This window comes from Hyla sarda, chromosome 5 (assembly GCF_029499605.1).
Source record: "Hyla sarda isolate aHylSar1 chromosome 5, aHylSar1.hap1, whole genome shotgun sequence".
NCBI classification, from domain to species: domain Eukaryota; kingdom Metazoa; phylum Chordata; class Amphibia; order Anura; family Hylidae; genus Hyla; species Hyla sarda.
In genome coordinates, this window is record NC_079193.1 from 14474883 (window position 1) to 14498511 (window position 23629).

Here is a 23629-nt window from a genome sequence, read left to right on the forward strand (position 1 = left end):
GGTCTTTTTTTTTTTTTTACTCTGGGTCTGATCTAAGGTATATAGCTATTCTGGTGTCTGGTCTAAGGTCTGTATTTCCTCTGGGACTTATCTGAGTTTTATAGTTATTCTGGTGTCTGGTCTGAGGCCTACTCTGGGTCTGGTTTGAGAGTAATGTACTTATTAGCTGCTGAATACTACAGAGGAAATTCCATTCTACAGAGCCACGCCCCCTCCCAAAGACTTTCATTGAGGGGGGCGTGACTTCAAGATGTGCATGGCCGTGACACCAAGACCCCCGCAGCCCGCACCCAGAACACAATGTGGCAGTGGAGTACCCCTTTAATATCCCTAATCATATTGATGGCAACTGCATAAAGCTCCTATACTGCAAATACTTTGATGCTATGAAAATCCTTTTCCCAGATGACCCCACATTCACTAGTTTGTAGATACCGAAACGTATCTCTCCAGCACTAGGTAAGGTTGCATTCACACTGTGATTTTGGGATACAGCAGCCGGATACGGTGGGAGAATGTTAAAACGGCTGTTGCCGTGTCCCCGCTGAACCCGTGTCGTGCCCCTTTCATCTCAATGTGTGAAAAGGAGTCAGAAAGTGACTCCGGTTGGCTCATTTTTTAACCATATCAGTTTTTGTTTCTGGACCGGAACTACAGCAGACCGTGGTTATTAGTCCGGCAATAAAAACCGATATGGTTAGAAAATGAGCCGACCGGAATCACTAGCTGACTCCGCCCTGCACATTGAGATGACCAAATGGCATCTCTTAAAATTGCCCCCCTTATATAATGAGGTCATGGTTCAGCTCTCTTGTAGCTGAGGTACAGTTAAGTGAGGACATGAGGAGTCTGTGTGATCCAGAAGGAGGCCTAAGGCCTAATCCAGCCAGCACGCTTCTACTTCAAGTTAAAGGGGTACTCCGCTGCTCAGCGTTTGGAAAAAACTGTTCCGAATGATGGAGCCGGCGCTGGGAGCTCGTGATGTCATAGCCCCACCCCCTCATGATGCATTGAGGGGGAGGGGCGTGACATCATGAGGAGGCGGGGGTATGACGCCACGAGCTCCCGGCGCTCACTCCAGCATTCGGAACAGTTTGTTCCAAACGCTGAGCAGTGGAGTACCCCTTCAAACCTTCTGGCCAACCAGACCTCCCTGCAGTTATCTACCGGCCCACTAGAAGAGAGATCCTCCGCAACCAGGAATAGGGCACAATCACAGCATATCCCTAGGACAGAACATACCGGAGCTCATCCCCTACCGGTTACCCATACCCGGATTTCTCTATCTCTACAGCCAAAGCTAACCCCCCTCCAGGCTGATAGTACAGTGCCTCAGTGGCAGCCCATGCATATCGAAGTAGGAACCTTCCTCCAAGGTTCAGCCTCTTGTGAGTGATTGACAGGGTGACGGCCAATGGCTCTTCAACCTGTCAAGCTGTTCACTGGAGATATGCAGAAGGAGGAGACTGCTTCTGCTTCTGTGTTGCGGCTCCCCCCCCCCCCCCCCCCCGGATCCGCCACTAACTACAGCATGGTGGAGCAATGTATTGGCAGCACCATGCTCAGCTTCCAGCCAGCACCAGACTCGTTCTGGGCCTAGGTAATCTTTATACCAGAAGACTTGTTCATGTATCCAAAGACAGTAATCCACATGTGGTGGACCAATAGTACAACACGACCTGTCATCCATATGATTTGTCAAAATAAAACAACATATATGCAATGCAACACCACACCATACATTTATACATAGTAAACTTCTCTACAACAGTCTCTTATTTACTCTATTCTATCCGGTCTGTTGCTGACAGTCTCAGATCTTTGGATGAGATTCATCTCCTATTGATATCTGAGTATAAATACTATAATGCAAGTTGGATCACCTGATTGTCCTCAAATGGCTGTAACTGCTCTATCATTCTTCTTATACACTTACTATACAGTACTTTATTTCTTGGTACTATTATGACTGTTGTTTAAACATAAGAGGCAATATTACAGTAGTTATATTCTTGTATATAGAAGCAGTATTATAGTAGTTATATTCTTGTATATAGGAGGCAGTATTATAGTAGTTATATTCTTGTATATAGGGGCAGTATTACAGTAGTTATATTCTTGTATATAGAAGCAGTATTATAGTAGTTATATTCTTGTATATAGAAGCAGTATTATAGTAGTTATATTCTTGTATATAGGAGCAGTATTATAATAGTTATATTCTTGTATATAGGAGCAGTATTATAGTAGTTATATTCTTGTATATAGGAGCAGTATTATAGTAGTTATATTCTTGTATATAGGAGCAGTATTATAGTAGTTATATTCTTGTACATAGGAGCAGTATTATAGTAGTTATATTCTTGTATATAGAAGCAGTATTATAGTAGTTATATTCTTGTATATAGAAGCAGTATTATAGTAGTTATATTCTTGTATATAGGAGCAGTATTATAGTAGTTATATTCTTGTATGTAGGAGCAGTATTATGGTAGTTATATTCTTGTATATAGGAGCAGTATTATAGTAGTTATATTGTTGTATATAGGAGCAGTATTATAGTAGTTATATTCTTGTATATAGGAGCAGTATTATAGTAGTTATATTCTTGTATATAGGAGCAGTATTATAGTAGTTATATTCTTGTATATAGGAGCAGTATTATAGTAGTTATATTCTTGTATATAGGAGGCAGTATTATAGTAGTTATATTCTTGTATATAGGAGCAGTATTATAGTAGTTATATTCTTGTATATAGGAGCAGTATTATAGTAGTTATATTCTTGTATATAGGAGCAGTATTATAGTAGTTATATTTTTGTATATAGGAGCAGTATTATAGTAGTTATATTCTTGTATATAGGAGGCAGTATTATAGTAGTTATATTCTTGTATATAGGAGGCAGTATTATAGTAGTTATATTCTTGTATATAGGAGCAGTATTATAGTAGTTATATTCTTGTATATAGGAGGCAGTATTATAGTAGTTATATTCTTGTATATAGGAGCAGTATTATAGTAGTTATATTCTTGAATATAGGAGCAGTATTATAGTAGTTATATTCTTATATATAGGAGCAGTATTATAGTAGTTATATTCTTGTATATAGAAGCAGTATTATAGTAGTTATATTCTTGTATAGGGAGCAGTATTATATTAGTTATATTCTTGTATATAGGAGGCAGTATTATAGTAGTTATATTCTTGTATATAGGAGCAGTATTATAGTAGTTATATTCTTGTATATAAGAGCAGTATTATAGTAGTTATATTTTTGTATATAGGAGCAGTATTATAGTAGTTATATTCTTGTATATAGGAGGCAGTATTATAGTAGTTATATTCTTGTATATAGGAGCAGTATTATAGTAGTTATATTCTTGTATATAAGAGCAGTATTATAGTAGTTATATTCTTGTATATAGGAGCAGTATTATAGTAGTTATATTCTTGTATATAGGAGGCAGTATTATAGTAGTTATATTCTTGTATATAAGAGCAGTATTATAGTAGTTATGTTCTTGTATATAGGAGCAGTATTATAGTAGTTATATTCTTTTATATAGAAGATAGTATTATATTAGTTATAATGTACATAGGGGGCAGTGATACAGTAAGTGGGCTCTTTTTTTACGGCAATCATGAACATTAAGGTCTTAAAGCCTTCCTATAACATTTGAAGCAATATGTAACCTAATATACAGAACATATGATGCAGTACCTGTTATTTTGTAAATGATGAGATAGAATGTTTACTTATCTGTGTTATTCTCAATCAGTTGGGGCCTATATAAATCTAGGGTCCAGGTAAATTTTCCTAAGTGGCACATAACCTCATCATACAGATCCATCCCTAACCCCCCTCCAGCCTCCAATTGCTTCAAATATTGACTTTGGGGGGGGGGGGAGAAAAAATCAAGAAGCTCACTACTTTCTTACCAAATGGAGTTTCTGAAGCTCCAGATTTTTCAATTTTCTTTCTGTATATATTTTTTCTAATAGTCACAGTGCAGTTTTCCTGATGACCAGCAGAGGGAGCTAAATTTCTATTTTTCCATAATCAGGCGCCAAACGCTTGTACCTGCTTCGCTTGCATTTACAATGTTCTTAATATTTTAGACCAAGCCAAAAAAGTAAATGATTTAATATATTAAAACAATAAAGCGTCAACATATTCTATGAGGTCATTACTTTCATCTGTAATTAATTGAAGATTTACGGAGAATAATTACTAATGTTTAATTAGAGTTACAAACTCCTGGGCGAGCGACGGAGATTTTATGCTTTTCCATAATATATAAAATACATTTCCTTATAGTCACATGGTATATAGGTATCCTGCGGCTGTAGTAGGGTTGTTACGGATTCACGGTGCATCTTCATAGTTGGCAGCAATCGGTAGATGTTGTAGTTTTGAGGAGTCCTCTGCCCTCTTGCTTGGTTTTCTTTAAATAAAGTCTATGTGATCCAGACAAAATTGTGCTGAACTTTTTCACATAATGGCAGAGCAATCTTTCTGCCATTCTTATTAAAGGCACCAGTTCTGCTGCTCACTCACTCTGACATCCCCTGCTCAGGAAGGGGAAGCATTGAGCCGACCCTCAATAACTATGCATTATCTTCCTCCCTGAGTCTGCTGTGCTGTGTCTCTTCATCCAATCACTGCAGGCTGCTCTGTAACTCCCTCCTCTCTATTTTCATGCTGCAGTCTGATAGGACAGGAGTGAGCACAGAGGAGTGCTAGTCCCGCCCTCACTTACTATGCATTCTCTTTCTCCCTGAGTCTGCTGTGCTGGGTTTCTTCATCCAATCACTGCAGGCTGCTATGTAACTCCCTCCTCTCTGTTTTCATGCTGCAGTCTGATAGGACAGGAGTGAGCACAGAGGAGTGCTAGTCCCACCCTCACTTACTATGCATTCTCTTCCTCCCTGAGTCTACTGTGCTGTGCTGGGTCTCTTCATCTAATCACCGCAGGCTGCTCTGTAATCCCCTCCTCTTTGTTTTCATGCTGCAGTCTGATAGGACAGGAGTGAGCACAGAGGAGTGCTAGTCCCGCCTCACTCACTGTTACGCCTAGCACTCCGGGTCCCCGCTCCTCCCCGGAGCGCGTACGGCGTCTCTCTCTCCGCAGCGCCCCGGTCGGTCCCGCTGACCGGGCGCGCTGCACTGTCATGGCCGTCGGGGATGCGATTCGCACAGCGGGACGCGCCCGCTCGCGAATCGCATCCCAGGTCACTTACCCGTTCCCGTCCCCTGCTGTCATGTGCTGGCGCGCGCGGCTCCGCTCTCTAGGGCGCGCGCGCCAGCTCCCTGAGACTTAAAGGGCCAGTGCACCAATGATTGGTGCCTGGCCCAATTAGCTTAATTGGCTTCCACCTGCTCCCTGGCTATATCTGATCTCCTCCCTTGCACTCCCTTGCCGGATCTTGTTGCCTTGTGCCAGTGAAAGCGTTTTGTGTGTCCAAAGCCTGTGTACCAGAACTTCTGCTATCCACCCTGACTACGAACCTTGCCGCCTGCCCCCGACCTTCTGCTACGTCCGACCTTGCTTCTGTCTACTCCCTTGTACCGCGCCTATCTTCAGCAGCCAGAGAGGTTGAGCCGTTGCTAGTGGATACGACCTGGTCACTACCGCCGCAGCAAGACCATCCCGCTTTGCGGCGGGCTCTGGTGAAAACCAGTAGTGACTTAGAACCGGTCCACTAGCACGGTCCTCGCCAATCCCTCTCTGGCACAGAGGATCCACCTCCTGCCAGCCGGCATCGTGACAGTAGATCCGGCCATGGATCCCGCTGAGGTCCCTCTGCCTTATATCTCTGATATCACCACGGTGGTCGCCCAGCAATCCCGACAGATCGCCCATCTAACCCACCAGCTGTCGGAAGTGTCCACCATTGTGCAGCAACTTCAGTCGCAACTTCAGCAGCAATCATCTCCTCCGCCAGCTCCTGCACCCCTTCCGCAGCGAGTGGCCACTCCTAGCCTCCGCCTGTCCTTGCCGGACAAATTTAATGGGGAGTCTAAGTTTTGCCGTGGCTTTCTTTCGCAATGTTCCCTGCACTTGGAGATGATGTCGGACCAGTTTCCTACTGAAAGGTCTAAGGTGGCTTTCGTAGTCAGCCTTCTGTCTGGAAAAGCCCTGTCATGGGCCACACCGCTCTGGGACCGCAATGACCCCGTCACTGCCTCTGTACACTCCTTCTTCTCGGAAATTCGAAGTGTCTTTGAGGAACCTGCCCGAGCCTCTTCTGCTGAGACTGCCCTGCTGAACCTGGTCCAGGGTAATTCTTCCGTTGGCGAGTACGCCATACAATTCCGTACTCTTGCTTCTGAACTTTCCTGGAATAATGAGGCCCTCTGCGCGACCTTTAAAAAAGGCCTATCCAGCAACATTAAAGATGTTCTGGCCGCACGAGAAACTCCTGCTAACCTGCATGAACTCATTCATCTAGCCACTCGCATTGACATGCGTTTTTCTGAGAGGCATCAAGAGCTCCGCCAGGAAAAAGACTTAGATCTCTGGACACCTCTCCCACAGTCTCCATTGCAATCTGCGCCTAGGCCTCCCGCCGAGGAGGCCATGCAAGTGGATCGGTCTCGCCTGACCCTGGAAGAGAGGAATCGCCGTAAGGAAGAGAATCTTTGTCTGTACTGTGCCAGTACCGAACATTTTTTGGTGGATTGCCCTATCCGTCCTCCACGTCTGGGAAACGCACGCTCGCACCCAGCTCTCGTGGGTGTGGCGTCTCTTGATGCTAAGTCGGCTTCTCCACGTCTCACGGTGCCTGTACGGATTTCGCCTTCAGCCAGCTCTTCCCTCTCAGCCGTGGCCTGCATGGACTCTGGTGCCTCTGGGAATTTTATTCGGGAGTCCTTGGTGAATAAATTCTGCATCCCGGTGACCCGTCTTGTCAAGCCACTCCACATTTCCGCGGTCAACGGAGCCAGGTTGGATTGCACCGTGCGTTACCGCACGGAGCCCCTTCTAATGTGCATCGGAACTCATCACGAAAAAATTGAGTTTTTGGTCCTCTCCAATTGCACTTCCGAAATTCTCCTTGGACTACCCTGGCTTCAACACCATTCCCCAACCCTGGATTGGTCCACAGGGGAGATCAAGAGCTGGGGTACCTCTTGCTTCAAGGACTGCCTTAAACCGGTTCCCAGTACTCCCTGCCGTGACCCTGTGGTTCCTCCTGTATCCGGTCTCCCTAAGGTCGTTATGGACTCTGCCCGCCTTAAGAAGTGCCTCTCCCCCCCTCCCAGTCCAGTCAGGCAAGCCTCGGTGCCTCCTCATGGCCCTCGTCCTGGTGTCACACTGCCCCGTGCCAGGCCTCGCCCTCTGCCCTCCCTCCCCATTCCCACTCCTGCTGTACTGCCTGCCGTTGAGGAATCCCTCCATCCTTTCCCGGTGTCCTCATCCCAGGGGAGGCAGTTACCGGACAAAGAGAAGGGGAGACCTAAGGGGGGGGGGTACTGTTACGCCTAGCGCTCCGGGTCCCCGCTCCTCCCCGGAGCGCGTACGGCGTCTCTCTCTCCGCAGCGCCCCGGTCGGTCCCGCTGACCGGGAGCGCTGCACTGTCATGGCCGTCGGGGATGCGATTCGCACAGCGGGACGCGCCCGCTCGCGAATCGCATCCCAGGTCACTTACCCGTTCCCGTCCCCTGCTGTCATGTGCTGGCGCGCGCGGCTCCGCTCTCTAGGGCGCGCGCGCGCCAGCTCCCTGAGACTTAAAGGGCCAGTGCACCAATGATTGGTGCCTGGCCCAATTAGCTTAATTGGCTTCCACCTGCTCCCTGGCTATAACTGATCTCCTCCCTTGCACTCCCTTGCCGGATCTTGTTGCCTTGTGCCAGTGAAAGCTTTTTGTGTGTCCAAAGCCTGTGTACCAGAACTTCTGCTATCCACCCTGACTACGAACCTTGCCGCCTGCCCCCGACCTTCTGCTACGTCCGACCTTGCTTCTGTCTACTCCCTTGTACCGCGCCTATCTTCAGCAGTCAGAGAGGTTGAGCCGTTGCTAGTGGATACGACCTGGTCACTACCGCCGCAGCAAGACCATCCCGCTTTGCGGCGGGCTCTGGTGAAAACCAGTAGTGACTTAGAACCGGTCCACTAGCACGGTCCTCGCCAATCCCTCTCTGGCACAGAGGATCCACCTCCTGCCAGCCGGCATCGTGACACTCACCCTGCATTCTCTTCCTCCCTGAGTCTGCTGTACTGTGCTTGTTCCCTTCATCTAATCACCGCAAGCTGCTCTGTAACCCCTTCCTTTCTGTTTTCATGCTGCAGTCTGATAGGACAGGAGTGAGCACAGGCGAGTTCCAGTCCTGTCCTCACTTACTAGACTTTGTCCCTGCCTGTGCTTCATATGGGACAAAGTTGATGCTGCAGCCGGACAGCATTATGTTCTATATGATATGGGGACCCCTAGTGGTCTTTTTTATAAGCCATGATTTCTATAAAAAGGAAATAAAATTTTATTATAAAATATATTAGAAAGGTTAATATTTTGTCAAGATGTACAACATATAAAAAGTTTTTGAATGTGACAGAGCCTATTCAAAGGGAATCTGTCGCACTTACCTGATTATCCATGGTAATAGTACAAGGGTGGTCGCAGTACATGCGCACTTATAGTCAGGGGTCATACATGATGATGTGTACACAGTACGTAATGGCGCTATGCTGGGGAAAAGATGAATATTTATGAAGGGGCTGGATTACAGTGACCAACCGAGAGGGCAGAATGATGTACCAAGAGTCTGGGAACGCCCCCCTTGCATCCGGACCTTCCTTTCTATACTTTGATGTATTTATTTTTCTCAGAAAAGGGCACAAGAGAATAAAAAACAGAACCTGCATGAGATTCAGGATCACCAGCACCATTACCATGGATGTTAAGATCAATGCGGGTGACGCTGTTGACAGATTCCCTTTTAAAGTAGTACTCCGGTGGAAAACTTTTTTTTTAAATGAACTGGTGCCAGAAAGTTAAACAGATTTGTAAATTACTTCTATTAAAAAATCTTAATCCTTTTAGGACTTATTAGCGGCTGTATACTACAGAGGAAATTCTTTACTTTTTGAATTTCTTTTTTGTCTTGTCCACAGTGCCCTCTGCTGACACCTCTGTCCGTGTCAGGAACTGTCCAGAGCTGCATATGATTGCTATGGGGATTTTCTCCTGCTCTGGACAGTTCCTGACACGGGCATCAGGTGTCAGCAAAGAGCACTGTGGACAATAAAAAAAAAAAAATTAAAAAAGTTAAGATTTTCCTCTGTAGCAAACAGCTGCTAATAAGTACTGGAAGGATTAAGAATTTTAATAGAAGTAATTTACAAATCTGTTTAACTTTCTGGCACCAGTTCATTTAAAAAAAAAAAAGAAAGTTTTCCTCCGGAGTACCCCTTTAAATTATGCCGAGCTGCGTGAATCGGTCCACAATAACCATGTAAAAATAACAGCAAAAATGTCGCAAATCTGTAATACATTCTACACCATAGGATCGTCAATCGCCTTTATTTTAATTTTTTTATTTTTTTATTATGTCATTAAAGGTTTCAATTATCTTCAGGGATTTTATGAAAACCTTGGGGGGGGGGGGGGGGTCAGTACGCAACATTAAAATCAATGAGCAAAACTATTTAGGCTGCATTCACACATTATATGAAAAGTGGGAAAAAAAAGGCAACTTGTGAACACGGCCTCAGGAAAGTCTGAACCTGAGGCTGAAATAAGGTTAAAGGGGTACTCTGCCCCCCCCCCCTGAGCATTGGGGATAAGATGTCTGATCACAGGGAAACCCCCCCCCCCGATCTCCCTGCTGCACCTGACGTTCGTTTAGAGCTTCGAGTGCAACGCCGGAGGCTCGTGCTGTCAAGGCCTCGCCGTTTGTGACATCACAGCCACTCCCCCTCTCAATGCAAGTCAATGGAGGCGGCGTGATGGCTGCCACGCCCCCTTCCATTGACTTGCATTGATGGGGAGTGGCCTTGATGTCACGAGCGCGGCGTGACGTCATGAGCCTCTGCCCTGCAACGCCATTCATCCGGCACGGAGGGAAGTTTGCTCCGTGCACCGGATGTCTGGGGTGCCGCAGCCAAGATCTATCAAGATGTCTAGGGGCGGAGTACCCCTTTAATGGGTGAACTTAAAGGGGTTTTCCAGGAAAAAACTTTATTTATACATCAACTGGCTCCAGAAAGTTAAACAGATTTGTAAATTACTTCTATAAAAAAAATCCTTTCAGTACTTATGAGCTGCTGAAGTTGAGTTGTTCTTTTCTGTCTAAGTCCTCTCTGATGACACGTGTCTAGGGAACTGTCCAGAGTAGAAGCAAATCCCCATAGCAAACCTCTTCTACTCTGTGCAGTTCCCGAGACAACAAATCACCGTATATTTATAGGTTTTTAGTGTCCTCAACCAGATTCACAGAAAAAACACTAAAAAAATTTAATTTTAATCAACATCCAATTTAAAAAGGATCCATTATAGATCCAGTGGCCAATACACAAAAAAAAACTGAAAAATAGAAAAAATGAGTTTCTCTTGCTGCATACAATCCCAGTAGTGGGTGATAAATGCAGTCTTACAAAAGATCTACCGTATTTTTCACCGTATAAGACGCACTTTTTCTTCCCCCCTCCTCATGTAATATCCTTACTACTGGGGGGACACACTGTAACAAACCTCCTCCTCATGTAATCTCCTTACTACTGGGGTGACACACTGTAACAAACCTCCTCCTCATGTAATCTCCTTACTACTGGGGTGACACACTGTAACAAACCTCCTCCTTCTCATGTAATCTCCTTACTACTGGGGTGACACACTGTAACAAACCTCCTCCTCATGTAATCTCCTTACTACTGGGGTGACACACTGTAACAAACCTCCTCCTCATGTAATCTCCTTACTACTGGGGTGACACACTGTAACAAACCTCCTCCTCTTGTAATCTCCTTACTACTGGGGTGACACACTGCAACAAACCCCCTCCTCATGTAATCTCCTTACTACTGAGGTGTCACACTGTAACAAACCTCCTCCTCATGTAATCTCCTTACTACTGGGGTGACACACTGTAACAAACCCCCTCCTCATGTAATCTCCTTACTACTGGGGTGTCACACTGTAACAAACCTCCTCCTCATGTAATCTCCTTACTACTGGGGTGACACACTGTAACAAACCCCCTCCTCATGTAATCTCCTTACTACTGGGGTGACACACTGTAACAAACCTCCTCCTCATGTAATCTCTACTACTGGGGTGACACATTGTAACAAACCCCCTCCCCATGTAATCTCCTTACTACTGGGATGACACACTGTAACAAACCTCCTCCTCATGTAATCCCCTTACTACTGGGGTGACACACTGTAACAAACCTCCTCCTCATGTAATCTCCTTACTACTGGGGTGACACGCTGTAACAAACCTCCTCCTCATGTAATCTCCTCACTACTGGGGTGACACACTGTAACAAACCTACTCCTCATGTAATCTCCTTACTACTGGGGTGACACACTGTAACAAACCTCCTCCTCCTCATGTAATCTCCTTACTACTGGGGTGACACACTGTAACAAACCTCCTCCTCATGTAATCTCCTTACTACTGAGGTGACACACTGTAACAAACCTCCTCTTCATGTAATCTCCTTACTACTGGGGTGACACACTGTAACAAACCTCCTCCCCCGCTAATCTCCTTACTGCTGTGTTGACATGGAGGTACAGATTTCTTCACATACAAGTCATCAGGTCCTTCAACAACCAATGGCTGAGCTCCGCCTGGTCACATGATGGTGACATCATCACAGGTCCTTTTCCCACAGGTCCTACAGCATCCAGTAAGTCCTAGGGAGGGAAAAATAATTGAAATAATTTTTTATAATATTGTTTAAAGAAAAAAAAAAGTGGATTTTTATCTTCGGGCTGTATGGGGACCCCTATCTAGATAGGGGGCCCCCAACTACGCCAGTGGCCTTTACACAATATGGCAGCATTATGGAGTATTTTACAAATTGCAATAGAATACTATCTTAACATCGCAGGCTTGCACATTTTCCAATAGTATTCTTTTGCAATTTCAATCCGCAAAATACTCTATAAACTCTATAATAATGCCATATAGCGTAAAGGCCATCGCTTAGTGCAAAATGTTGTGATACAGTAGTCAAATAATATGTAGCACTCAAAAAAAATACTTAATAAGAGAAAAAAAAAAGCAATTCTAATACCGCCATATTGTGCCAAAAAAATATATGGTACCCAAATATAGAAATACCACCTAGACCAGTGGTCTCCAAACTCTGTCCCTCCAGCTGTTGCAAAACTACAACTCCCAGCATGCCAAGACAGCTGTAGACATTATAAGTTTGTCTCGGTCAAGTGACACAGAGACCATTTTCAAGAGCTCTGCTTGCTGTCACTGATTGAGAACAATCCTTCTCTGAACTGAACACTTGCTTTTTCTCTGACCAGTGGCTTCCAAACTGTGTCCCTCCAGCTGTTGCAAAATTACAACTCCCAGCATGCCCAGACAGCTGTAGACATTATAAGTTTGTCTTGGTCAGGTGACACAGAGACCATTTTCAAGAGCTCTGCTTGCTGTCACTGATTGAGAACAATCCTTCTCGGAACTGAACACTTGCTCTTTCTCTGACCGGTGGCTTCCTAACTGTGTCCCTCCAGCTGTTGCAAAATTACAACTCCCAGCATGCCCGGACAGCTGTAGACATTATAAGTTTGTCTCGGTCAAGTGACACGGAGACCATTTTCAAGAGCTCTGCTTGTTGTCACTGATTGAGAACAATCCTTCTCGGAACTAAACACTTGCTTTTTCTCTGACCAGTGGCTTCCAAACTGTGTCCCTCCAGCTGTTGCAAAACTACAACTCCCAGCATGCCCGGACAGCTGTAGACATTATAAGTTTGTCTCGGTCAAGTGACACAGAGACCATTTTCAAGAGCTCTGCTTGCGGTCACTGATTGAGAACAATCCTTCTCGGAACTGAACACTTGCTTTTTCTCTGACCAGTGGCTTCCAAACTCTGTCCCTCCAGCTGTTGCAAAACTACAACTCCCAGCATGCACGGACAGCTGTAGACATTATAAGTTTGTCTCGGTCAAGTGACACAGAGACCATTTTCAAGAGCTCTGCTTGCTGTCACTGATTGAGAACAATCCTTCTCGGAACTGAACACTTGCTTTTTCTCTGACCAGTGGCTTCCAAACTCTGTCCCTCCAGCTGTTGCAAAACTACAACTCCCAGCATGCACGGACAGCTGTAGACATTATAAGTTTGTCTCGGTCAAGTGACACAGAGACCATTTTCAAGAGCTCTGCTTGCGGTCACTGATTGAGAACAATCCTTCTCGGAACTGAACACTTGCTTTTTCTCTGACCAGTGGCTTCCAAACTGTGTCCCTCCAGCTGTTGCAAAATTACAACTCCCAGCATGCCCAGACAGCTGTAGACATTATAAGTTTGTCTTGGTCAGGTGACACAGAGACCATTTTCAAGAGCTCTGCTTGCTGTCACTGATTGAGAACAATCCTTCTCGGAACTGAACACTTGCTCTTTCTCTGACCAGTGGCTTCCTAACTGTGTCCCTCCAGCTGTTGCAAAATTACAACTCCCAGCATGCCCGGACAGCGTTAGACATTATAAGTTTGTCTCGGTCAAGTGACACAGAGACAATTTTCAAGAGCTCTGCTTGCTGTCACTGATTGAGAACAATCCTTCTCGGAACTGAACACTTGCTTTTTCTCTGACCAGTGGCTTCCAAACTGTGTCCCTCCAGCTGTTGCAAAATTACAACTCCCAGCATGCCCAGACAGCTGTAGACATTATAAGTTTGTCTTGGTCAGGTGACACAGAGACCATTTTCAAGAGCTCTGCTTGCTGTCACTGATTGAGAACAATCCTTCTCGGAACTGAACACTTGCTCTTTCTCTGACCAGTGGCTTCCTAACTGTGTCCCTCCAGCTGTTGCAAAATTACAACTCCCAGCATGCCCGGACAGCGTTAGACATTATAAGTTTGTCTCGGTCAAGTGACACAGAGACAATTTTCAAGAGCTCTGCTTGCTGTCACTGATTCAGAACATTCCTTCTCGGAACTGAACACTTGCTTTTTCTCTGACCAGTGGCTTCCAAACTGTGTCCCTCCAGCTGTTGCAAAACTACAACTCCCAGCATGCCCGGACAGCTGTAGACATTATAAGTTTGTCTCGGTCAAGTGACACAGAGACCATTTTCAAGAGCTCTGCTTGCGGTCACTGATTGAGAACAATCCTTCTCGGAACTGTACACTTGCTTTTTCTCTGACCAGTGGCTTCCAAACCGTGTCCCTCCAGATGTTTCAAAACTACAACTCCCAGCATGCCCGGACAGCTGTAGACATTATAAGTTTGTCTCGGTCAAGTGACACAGAGACCGTTTTCAAGAGCTCTGCTTGCTGTCACTGATTGAGAACAATCCTTCTCGGAACTGAACACTTGCTTTTTCTCTGACCAGTGGCTTCCAAACCGTGTCCCTCCAGCTGTTGCAAAACTACAACTCCCAGCATGCACGGACAGCCGCTGGCTGTCCGTGCATGCTGGGAGTTGTAGTTTTGCAACATCTGGAGGTCCGCAGGTTGAAGACCACTGACCTAGAAGATGGCTGTACTTTGCACGTGACCCAGGGCCACATCTTTTATGATACATTTTGCGCGGCGCGCACCTACATTTACAGCCACGTGTTTGTTTTTTTCCCCCCCTTGTTTATTTTGTAGCACATTCGGCGTTCCGGGCGGATTCGCGGCTCTTTTGCTGGCTACAGCGGCAGCTATCACATTTCTTAATAAATGTCATCTTTATTGCCATCTCCCCGATTCCAGTAATATTTTAATTAATTCATAGTGATTGAATAAATGTACATTTGGAGCCGTCTGGTAATGAGGGCGCGTTCCGTCTAAAGGTTCTACATCATCCTGATATCCTGCGGGTAATTATATCCTAATTATATGGTGAGAAAAAAAAGAGTCTATAACTCAGGGCGTCCATTGTTCATTGGACCCAATTAAGAATTACGCGGCAATAATAAAAGTTCACGATGAGGTTGACTGTCAGTCAATTTAAAAATCTTTATGGCGATCGAAACCGCGGTACGAGACGGAGATCTAACCCGTTAAGGATCTGCTGTATCTAGTGTCAAGTGGCTGGTGAAATCAATCAACGTACCGGGGAAAACGCGGGCTAAGTGACTGACGCCGCACTTGGTATCGAAAAAGGGAAAGACGATGTCGTGTCGGCCCATTATGTACACGATATGGGGGAGGGGTCTGTACGGATCTATACGTAATACACAATATCAGCCCTTCCCTTTATTGTGACTATATGCAGAGATGTAGCTTAAAGGGGTATTCCAGGAAAAAATATTTTTGTATATATCAACTGGCTCCAGAAAGTTAAACAGATTTGTAAATTACTTCTATTAAAAAATCTTAATCCTTTCAGTACTTATGAGCTTCTGAAGTTAAGGTTGTTCTTTTCTGCCTGAGTGATCTCTGATGACACGTGTCTCGGGAACCGCCCAGTTTAGAAGAAAATCCCCATAGCAAACATCTTCTAAACTGGGCGGTTCCCGAGACACGTGTCATCAGAGAGCACTTAGGCAGAAAAGAACAACCTTAACTTCAGAAGCTCATAAGTACTGAAAGGATTAAGATTTTTTAATAGAAGTAATATACTAATTTGTTTAACTTTCTGAAGCCTGTTGATATATAAAAAAAAATTTCTCCTGGAATACCCCTTTAAAGGGGTACTAGAGTCGAAAACTTTTTTTTTTTTTTAAATCAACTGGTGCCAGAAAGTTAAAGGGGTATTCCAGGCAGAAACTTTTTTTATATATATATCAACTGGCTCTGGAAAGTTAAACAGATTTGTAAATTACTTCTATTAAAAAACCTTAATCCTTCCAATAGTTATTAGCTTCTGAAGTTTTCTGTCTAACTGCTCAATGATGATGTCACGTCCCGGGAGCTTTGCATGATGGGAGAATATCCACATAGGAACTGCACAGCTCCCGGGACGTGAGTCATCAGAAAGCAGTTAGACAGAAAACAGCAACTCAACTTCAGAAGCTAATAACTATTGGAAGGATTAAGATTTTTTAATAGAAGTAATTTACAAATCTGTTTAACTTTCCGGAGCCAGTTGATATATAAAAAAAAAGTTTTTGCCTGGAATACCCTTTTAAACAGATTTGTAAATTACAGTACTTCTATTAAAAAATATTTACCCTTCCAGTACTTATTAGCAGCTATAGGATACAGAGCAAATTCTATTCTTTTTGAATTTCTTTTTTTTTTCTTGTCCACAGTGCTCTCTGCTGACACCTGATTCCCATATTAGGAACTGTCCAGAGCAGGAGAAAATCCCCATAGCAAACCTATGCTTCTCTGGACAGTTCCTGACAAGGACAGAGGTGTCAGCAGAGAGCACTGTGGAGAAGACAAAAAAAAAAAGAAATTAAAAAAGTATCGAATTTCCTCTGTAGCATACAGCTGCTAAAAAGTACTGGAAGGGTAAAGATTTTTTAATAGACGTAATTTACAAATCTGTTTAACTTTCTGGCACCAGTTGATTTAAAAAAAAAAAAAAAAAAAAAAGTTTTCCACCGTACAATGCCCCCATACAATACTGCCCCCTTTTTTGCCCCCACATTATCAATGTGACATCTGTACCCTCTACAAATTATTTATACCTGCCTGCGCCCCTTCAGGGCCCTCACAGACCAGTAATGCCCATTGTGCCCCATCACATTAATCCATAGCCCGCTTGTTAAAGTTAGTAGAGATCTTAAGCTGAAATCTGACGCTACGCCTTCTACACAGTCAATGCATTTTTATATCACAACATCCATTCAAAAAAAATTAAATAAAATAAAAAAGATATTCTCCAGAAACTCGAAAAACTGATTTGACCCTTATGGAATAGACTCCGACTTCGATGCTTTAATCTATACAAATCTGACTTTTATAGTGCAGCGAACAGCTGTTTTTTGATGTACCATCACATTTCTCTAATGAGCCCCCCAGACGCTGCGCTCCCAAACACTTTGATAAATGCAACCCTTTAGGGTCTATTTAACGCAAAAGCAATTAATATACATAAATATATAGGTAAGTAGATCAGATGTAAAAAAAAAAAAAAAAAAAAAAACAACCTAAAAAAAATCCCAGAAGATACTTTTAGACACAAAACTAAAATTTTTGAAAACTCAATCATTTTTTTGACGGCAATCGGGGGTTTGGAAGCGATGACTCCAACCGAGAGTTATGTTACTATGATAAATATTGAGTATTACAGCTGGAATGGCCTAACTTGTCTTAAAGGGGGTTATCCAGCCAAAAAAACGTACCCCTTATACACAGGATAGAGGATAGATGTCTGATCCCAGCGTTGTACTTGGGTGCTTTTGGCCATTTACCTTTATCCCTACAGGTAAGAAAGCTGGTGCCCCATTGAGGAGATCATTGGGTGGTGGTGGGGGGGGGGGGGGGGGGGGGGGGGAGGTTGGAGTCCCAGCAATCAAATAACCCCCTTAAAGGGGTTTTCTGGGAGCTAATATTTTTTTTCTATGCCATTGGGGGCAGTAAGAGAAAAAAAGAGACACTCACCTCCACTGAGTCTAAGGCTAGCTTAAAGAGGGTTCCAATTGTAAGGCCATTTCCTTCCTGAACAAATCAATACAGGAACCAGGAAGAAGAGGACAGCAGAGAGGACTAGACTACTTCAGAATGGCAGCCAAGGCTGCCATTCTGAAGTCGTCTAGTCCTCACTGCTGTCCTCTTCTTCCTGGTTCCTGCAATGATTTGTTCAGGAAGGAAATGGCCTAAAAATTGGAAACCCCTTTAAGCTAGACCTAAACTTTAGATTAAAGGGGTAGTCCAGTGGTGAAAAATGTATCCCATATCCCAAGGATAGGGGATAAGTTTCAGATTGCTGGGGGTCCAAACGCTGGGGCCCCCCGCGATCTCTCTGTAGGAGGCCCCGGCTTGCTTGCCAGATAGCGTGTGTTGACCACCGCACGAAGCGGCAGCCAACACGCCCCCTCAATACAACTCTATGGCAGAGCCGGAGATTGCCGAAGGCAGCGCTCGGGCTCTGCCATAGAGTTGTTTTGAGGGGGCGTGTCAGCCGCCATTTCGTGCGGTGGTCAACATGCCCCCTTCTCGCGGGCTGTCAGGGCCCCGTACAGGAGATTGCGGGGGACCCCAGCGGTCGGACCCCCACGATCTGAAACTTATCCCCTATCCTTAGCATAGGGGATAGGTTTTTCACCACTGGATATCTCCTTTAATGTCAACCATACCTGTCGATTTCATCATGAACAACTGACCCTCTAATGTTTTTATCGGCCTCCTTACTCTAGATAGCAGACGTTGGGAGGAAGAAGGATCGGCATGTCGGAGTTCAATTGGCCCATCCCTTTGTTCTTCTAGCGATAACCCCCGTTACAGTCTGGCAATCACTTTCTCCTGTCCCCCCATTGAGAAGACATGGCCAAGCTAAGGAGTCACCATTTGTTTGTATACTCTTTTTGCCATATGTGTTTGGCAAGGCTCCCGTTGCATTCATCAGGCATGTCTGTAGGTTCCCATTCACTCAGCGTAAGCCTGAGTGTTTTTGGCATAAGTTAGACCACATATTAAAGCCCCCTGGTGGAAGCCTTAGTCGGGACATCTTCTGAACACATAGCTCGAAGACTCAAATAAGTACACTGCTCAAAGGGAACACTAAGATAACACATCGTAGATCTAAATGAATGAACTAATTGTATGAAATCCTTTCGTCTTTACATAGTTGAATGCGCTGACAACAAAATCACACAAAAAATTATCAATGGAAATCAAATGTATCAACCCATGGAGGTCTGGATATGGAGTCACACTCAAAATCACAGTGGAAAACCCCACTACAGGCTGATCCAACTTTATGTAATGTCCTTAAAACAAGTCACAATGAGGCCCAGTAGTGTGTGTGGCCTCCACGTGCACGTATGACCTCCCTACAATGCCTGGGCATGCTCCTGATGAGGTGGAGGATGGTCTTCTGAGGGATGTCCTCCCAGACCTGGACTAAAGCATCCGCCAACTCCTGGACAGTCTGTGGTGGATGGAGCGAGACGTCCCAGATGTGCTCAATCGGATTCAGGTCTGGGGAACGGGCGGCCAGTCCATAGCATCAATGCCTTCCTCTTGCAGGAACTGCTGACACACTCCAGCCACATGAGGTCTAGCATTGTCTTGTATTAGGAGGTACCCAGGGCCAACCGCAACAGAATATGGTCTCACAAAGGGTCTGAGGATCTCATCTAGGTACCTAATGGCAGTCAGGCTACCTCTGACAAGCACATGGAGGGCTGTGCGGCCCCCCAAAGAAATGCCATCCCACACCATTACTGACCCACCGCCAAACCGGCCATGCTGGAGGATATTGCAGGCAGCAGAACGTTCTCCACTGCGTCTCCAGACTCTGTCACGTCTATCATATGTGCTCAGTGTGAACCTGCTTTCATCTGTGAAGAGCACAGGGAGCCAGTGGGGAATTTGCCAATCTTGGTTTTCTCTGGCAAATGTCCTGCACAGTGTTGGGCTGTAAGCACAACCCCCACCTGTGGATGTCGGGCCCTCATATCACCCTCATGGAGTCTGTTTCTGACCATATGAGTGGACACATGCAAATTTGTGTCCTGCTGGAGGTCATTTTGTAGGGCTCTGGCAGTGCTCCTCCTGCTCCTTGCACAAAGGCGGAGGTAGCGGTCCTGCTGCTGCGTTGTTTCCCTCCTACGGCCTCCTCCATGTCTCCTGATGTACTGGCCTGTCTCCCGGTAGCACCTCCATGCTCTGGACCCTACGCTGACAGACACAGCAAACCTTCTTGCCACAGCTCGCATTGATGTGCTATCCTGGATGAGCTGCACTACCTGAGCCACTTATGTAGGTTGTAGACTCCATCTCATGCTACCACTAGAGTGAAAGCACCGCCAGCATTCAAAAGTGACCAAAACATCAGCTAGGAAGCATAGAAACTGAGAAGCCTGTGGTCGCCACCTGCAGAACCACTCCTTTATTTGGGGTGTCTTGCTAATTGCCTATAATTTCCACCAATTTTTTTTGAGCAACGTATGAACAAAGTCAGCTCCATTTATCTAGTTTTTATGCTTCCTCTTCCTGTTTTCCTCTTTTCTAAATCTAACCTACTGTATGAGTTGGGTCATATATATATGTATATATATATATATATATATATATATATATATATATATCTCAAAATAATAATAATTGTTTGGACTATAACAACTGCAAGTAGGGGTACTCTGCCCCTAGACATCTTCTAAGATGTCTGATCATGGCCACCGCTGGGGATCCCAGCTATCTCTGTGCTGCACCTCGCGTATCTCTGTACTGCACCTCGCGTTCGTTTAGAACATCGGTTGCAGCAGCGGAGGCTCGTGACATTACGGCCACGCCCCCTCCCATAGACTTGCATTGAGGGTACATGGCCATGACGTCACGAGCGGGGCGTCACTGTGACTTCACGAGCCTCCGCCCCGCATCGCCAGTTATCCGGCTCCGAGCAAATTTCGCTCCGTGCACTGGCTGTCTGGGGTGCCGCAGCCAAGATTGCGGGGGTCCCAGACAAAGGATAGGGGATAAGATGTCTAGGGGCAGAGTACCCCTTTAACCATATTTCACTTGTACAGGGCAAATAGAATGGGATATGCAAGGAGCACTAAGAATGGAATGGTCTTATCCAAATTTGGCCATCTAAGGACATGTTGAAGGGATTGTCCACGTTGGAAAGTATTTTTTTTTTTTTTTTTTTAAGTGTGCCTGTCATTTAAAAAAACGTTGACACAAAACACAGAGACACATCAAAGGTTTTGATTGGTCGGGGTCTCAGTGCTAAGATGCCCACCGATCAGGAGAACAAGCGGGTAAAAGTGTGCAGTTGTGACTTTTTCTCGCTCGTTCTCCTGATCGGTGGGAATCTTAGCATTGAGACCCCGACCAATCAAAACCTTTGACGTGTGTCTGTATCTTGTGAGTAAAGCACGTTACCACGCGCCTCTTCCTGCTCATTCTCCGCTCAATTTTTTTTACATGTCTCTATGAAGTCATTTTTTTTTTTTTATGACACTTTAAGAATAGACAGGTCAAAAACGTCCACCTACTGAGACCCCCGGTGACTATCTGTAATCTGTAAGGGCAGTATGTGTTCAGTACATCGCCATCACAGTATTACCCGGTGTCCATTTACTGTCTGTGTAATGGAGGATGGGACAGATGTAGAGACCCTCTTGGAAGCCACTGTACTCTGTACCGCCACATGCTTCATTGTATGGCATATTGGGAAGTATTGTCTAGTCCAGTGTTTCCCACACACAGTCCTCAAGCCCCCCCCCCCCCCCCCCCCAACAGGTCATGTTTTTAGGATTTATTTAGTATTTCACGGGTGATATAATTTTGGTCAGTGCTAGGGACCCCCGCGATCTCTGCAGTGGCACCCCAGTTATCCGGTGCCGGATGACTGGCCAACACAGGTGCCACGCCCCCTCCATTCATGTCTATGGGAGGAGGTTTGACGGCTGTGTACTAGCCGCCTCCCAAAGACATGAATGGAGGGGGCGTGGCGTGATGTCCTGATCATGGAAGCCCCAGGCTTCCGTGACCGTAACGCCACAGTGCCGGCCCGGAGAACGTGAGGGGTCCCTGCAGATGGACCTCCGTGATCAGACATGTTATCCCCTATCCATTTTATTGGGGATAACCTGTCTAGGGGCGGAGTGCTTCTTTAAATCCTGAGCTGTTTGGGGTACTTGAGGACTGTGCTTGGTAACTATTGTTCTAGGTCTGGGTTTCTAAGGGGCATATGGAACACCTCCTGGCTCCATGGTACATGTGATGCTTTAAAGGGGTGCTCCGATGGATATTTAAATCAATCGGTGCCAGAAAGTTAAACAGAATTGTAAATGACTTCTATTAAAACATCTTAATCCTTCCAGTACTTATTAGCTGCTGAATACTACAGAGGAAATTATTTTCTTTTTGGAACACAGAGCTCTCTGCTGACATCATGACCACAGTGCTCTCTGCTGACATCTCTGTCCATTTTAGGAACTGTCGAGAGTAAGAGAAAATCCCCATAGCAAACATATGCTGCTCTGGACAGTTCCTAAAATGGACAGAGATGTCAGCAGAGAGCACTGTGCTCATGATGTCAGCAGAGAGCTCTGTGTTCCAAAAAGAAAATCATGTCCTCTGTAGTATTCAGCAGCTAACAAGTACTGGAAGGATTAAGATTTTCTAATAGAAGTAATTTACAAATATGTTTAACTTTCTGGCACCAGTTGATTCATATATATATATATATATATATATATATATATATATATATATAAACAGAGTTTTCCACCGGAGTACCCCTTTAAATATTGAGCTGCCATATTTAACTGATTAACTCTTCTAACAGGAGAGACAGTCAACGGTGAAGAGAGAGAAGAACTGTTCTCAACAAGGAAACAAATCAGGCGAAAGGGTCAAAATGCAAAGAGCCAACTCTGTAACGGTGGACGGGCAAGGCCTTCAGGTACGATTCTCACTTACTCCAATGATGTGTACATGGAATAATGAATTAGATGGTGTACCACGCAAGGATCGGTCACACTGCTAGGATCTACTGTCAGGTATACAAGACTTTTTTACGATCCTGATGAACTGTATGCCTATGGGCTTATCACTCATCGTTTAGAATGGAGAACCCTTTGGCTTTCCCCAATTGGGTGAACAGGGGCCCCATGACCCTTGACCCCTGCCCTGCCACCCCAGACAGCCTGCATTCCAGAGGTGTAGTGAAGACGTGACTGCTCATGTTTGCAGTTCTTTTTCTCTATATCTATAAGAGATGTCGTGTTAGTGTGCTCTGCCGTCTACGTATCCTCCATAGAAGGCAACCGTACCAGTGCGAGACCCAGCACCATTACATTTCTACGGCGCTAAGTCTTGCGCTATTAAAGATATCTTGGAGACTGAGCAGGAGACTCGGCAATAAATATAATTTATAGATATTATTATCACTAGATCATGCCCTCTTCATTGGTTTAAAGGGGTACTCCACTGCCTGAGCGTTAGGAACATTTTGTTAGGAGCGTTAGGAATATTTTTGTGATGTCATACCACGCCCCCACAATGCAAGTCTATGGAAAGGGAGCGTGGCAGCCACCACGCCCCCTTTCCATAGACTTGCATTGAGTGGGCGTGGTGTGACAAATGCTGGGGCAGTGGAGCAGCCCTTTAAGTACTAAACATTTTTTTTTTTTTTTCATTTTATATTGCTTCTGACATGTTTCTTCATAAAGGGGTACTCCGGTGTAAAACTTTTTTTATTTTTTTCAAATCAACTGGTGCCAGAAATTTAAACAGATTTGTAAATTGCTTCCATTAAAAAATCTTAACCCTTCCAGTACTTATTAGCTGCTGAATACGACAGAGGAAATTCTTTTCTTTTTGGAAGACAGAGCTGTCTGCTGACATCGCGAGCACAGTGCTCTCTGCTGACACCTC

General features: G+C 45.0%; 1 protein-coding gene across 1 annotated transcript in view; it reads left to right on the forward strand.

The window, feature by feature from the left end:
* Window positions 1–23629, forward strand: part of DGKB (diacylglycerol kinase beta) — a 579157-nt gene that overhangs the window by 237832 nt on the left and 317696 nt on the right. Inside the window, exon 14 of the mRNA XM_056518908.1 lies at window positions 22539–22655. Coding sequence (XP_056374883.1) covers window positions 22539–22655 — 117 coding nt within the window. The remainder of the gene's footprint in view (window positions 1–22538; window positions 22656–23629) is intronic.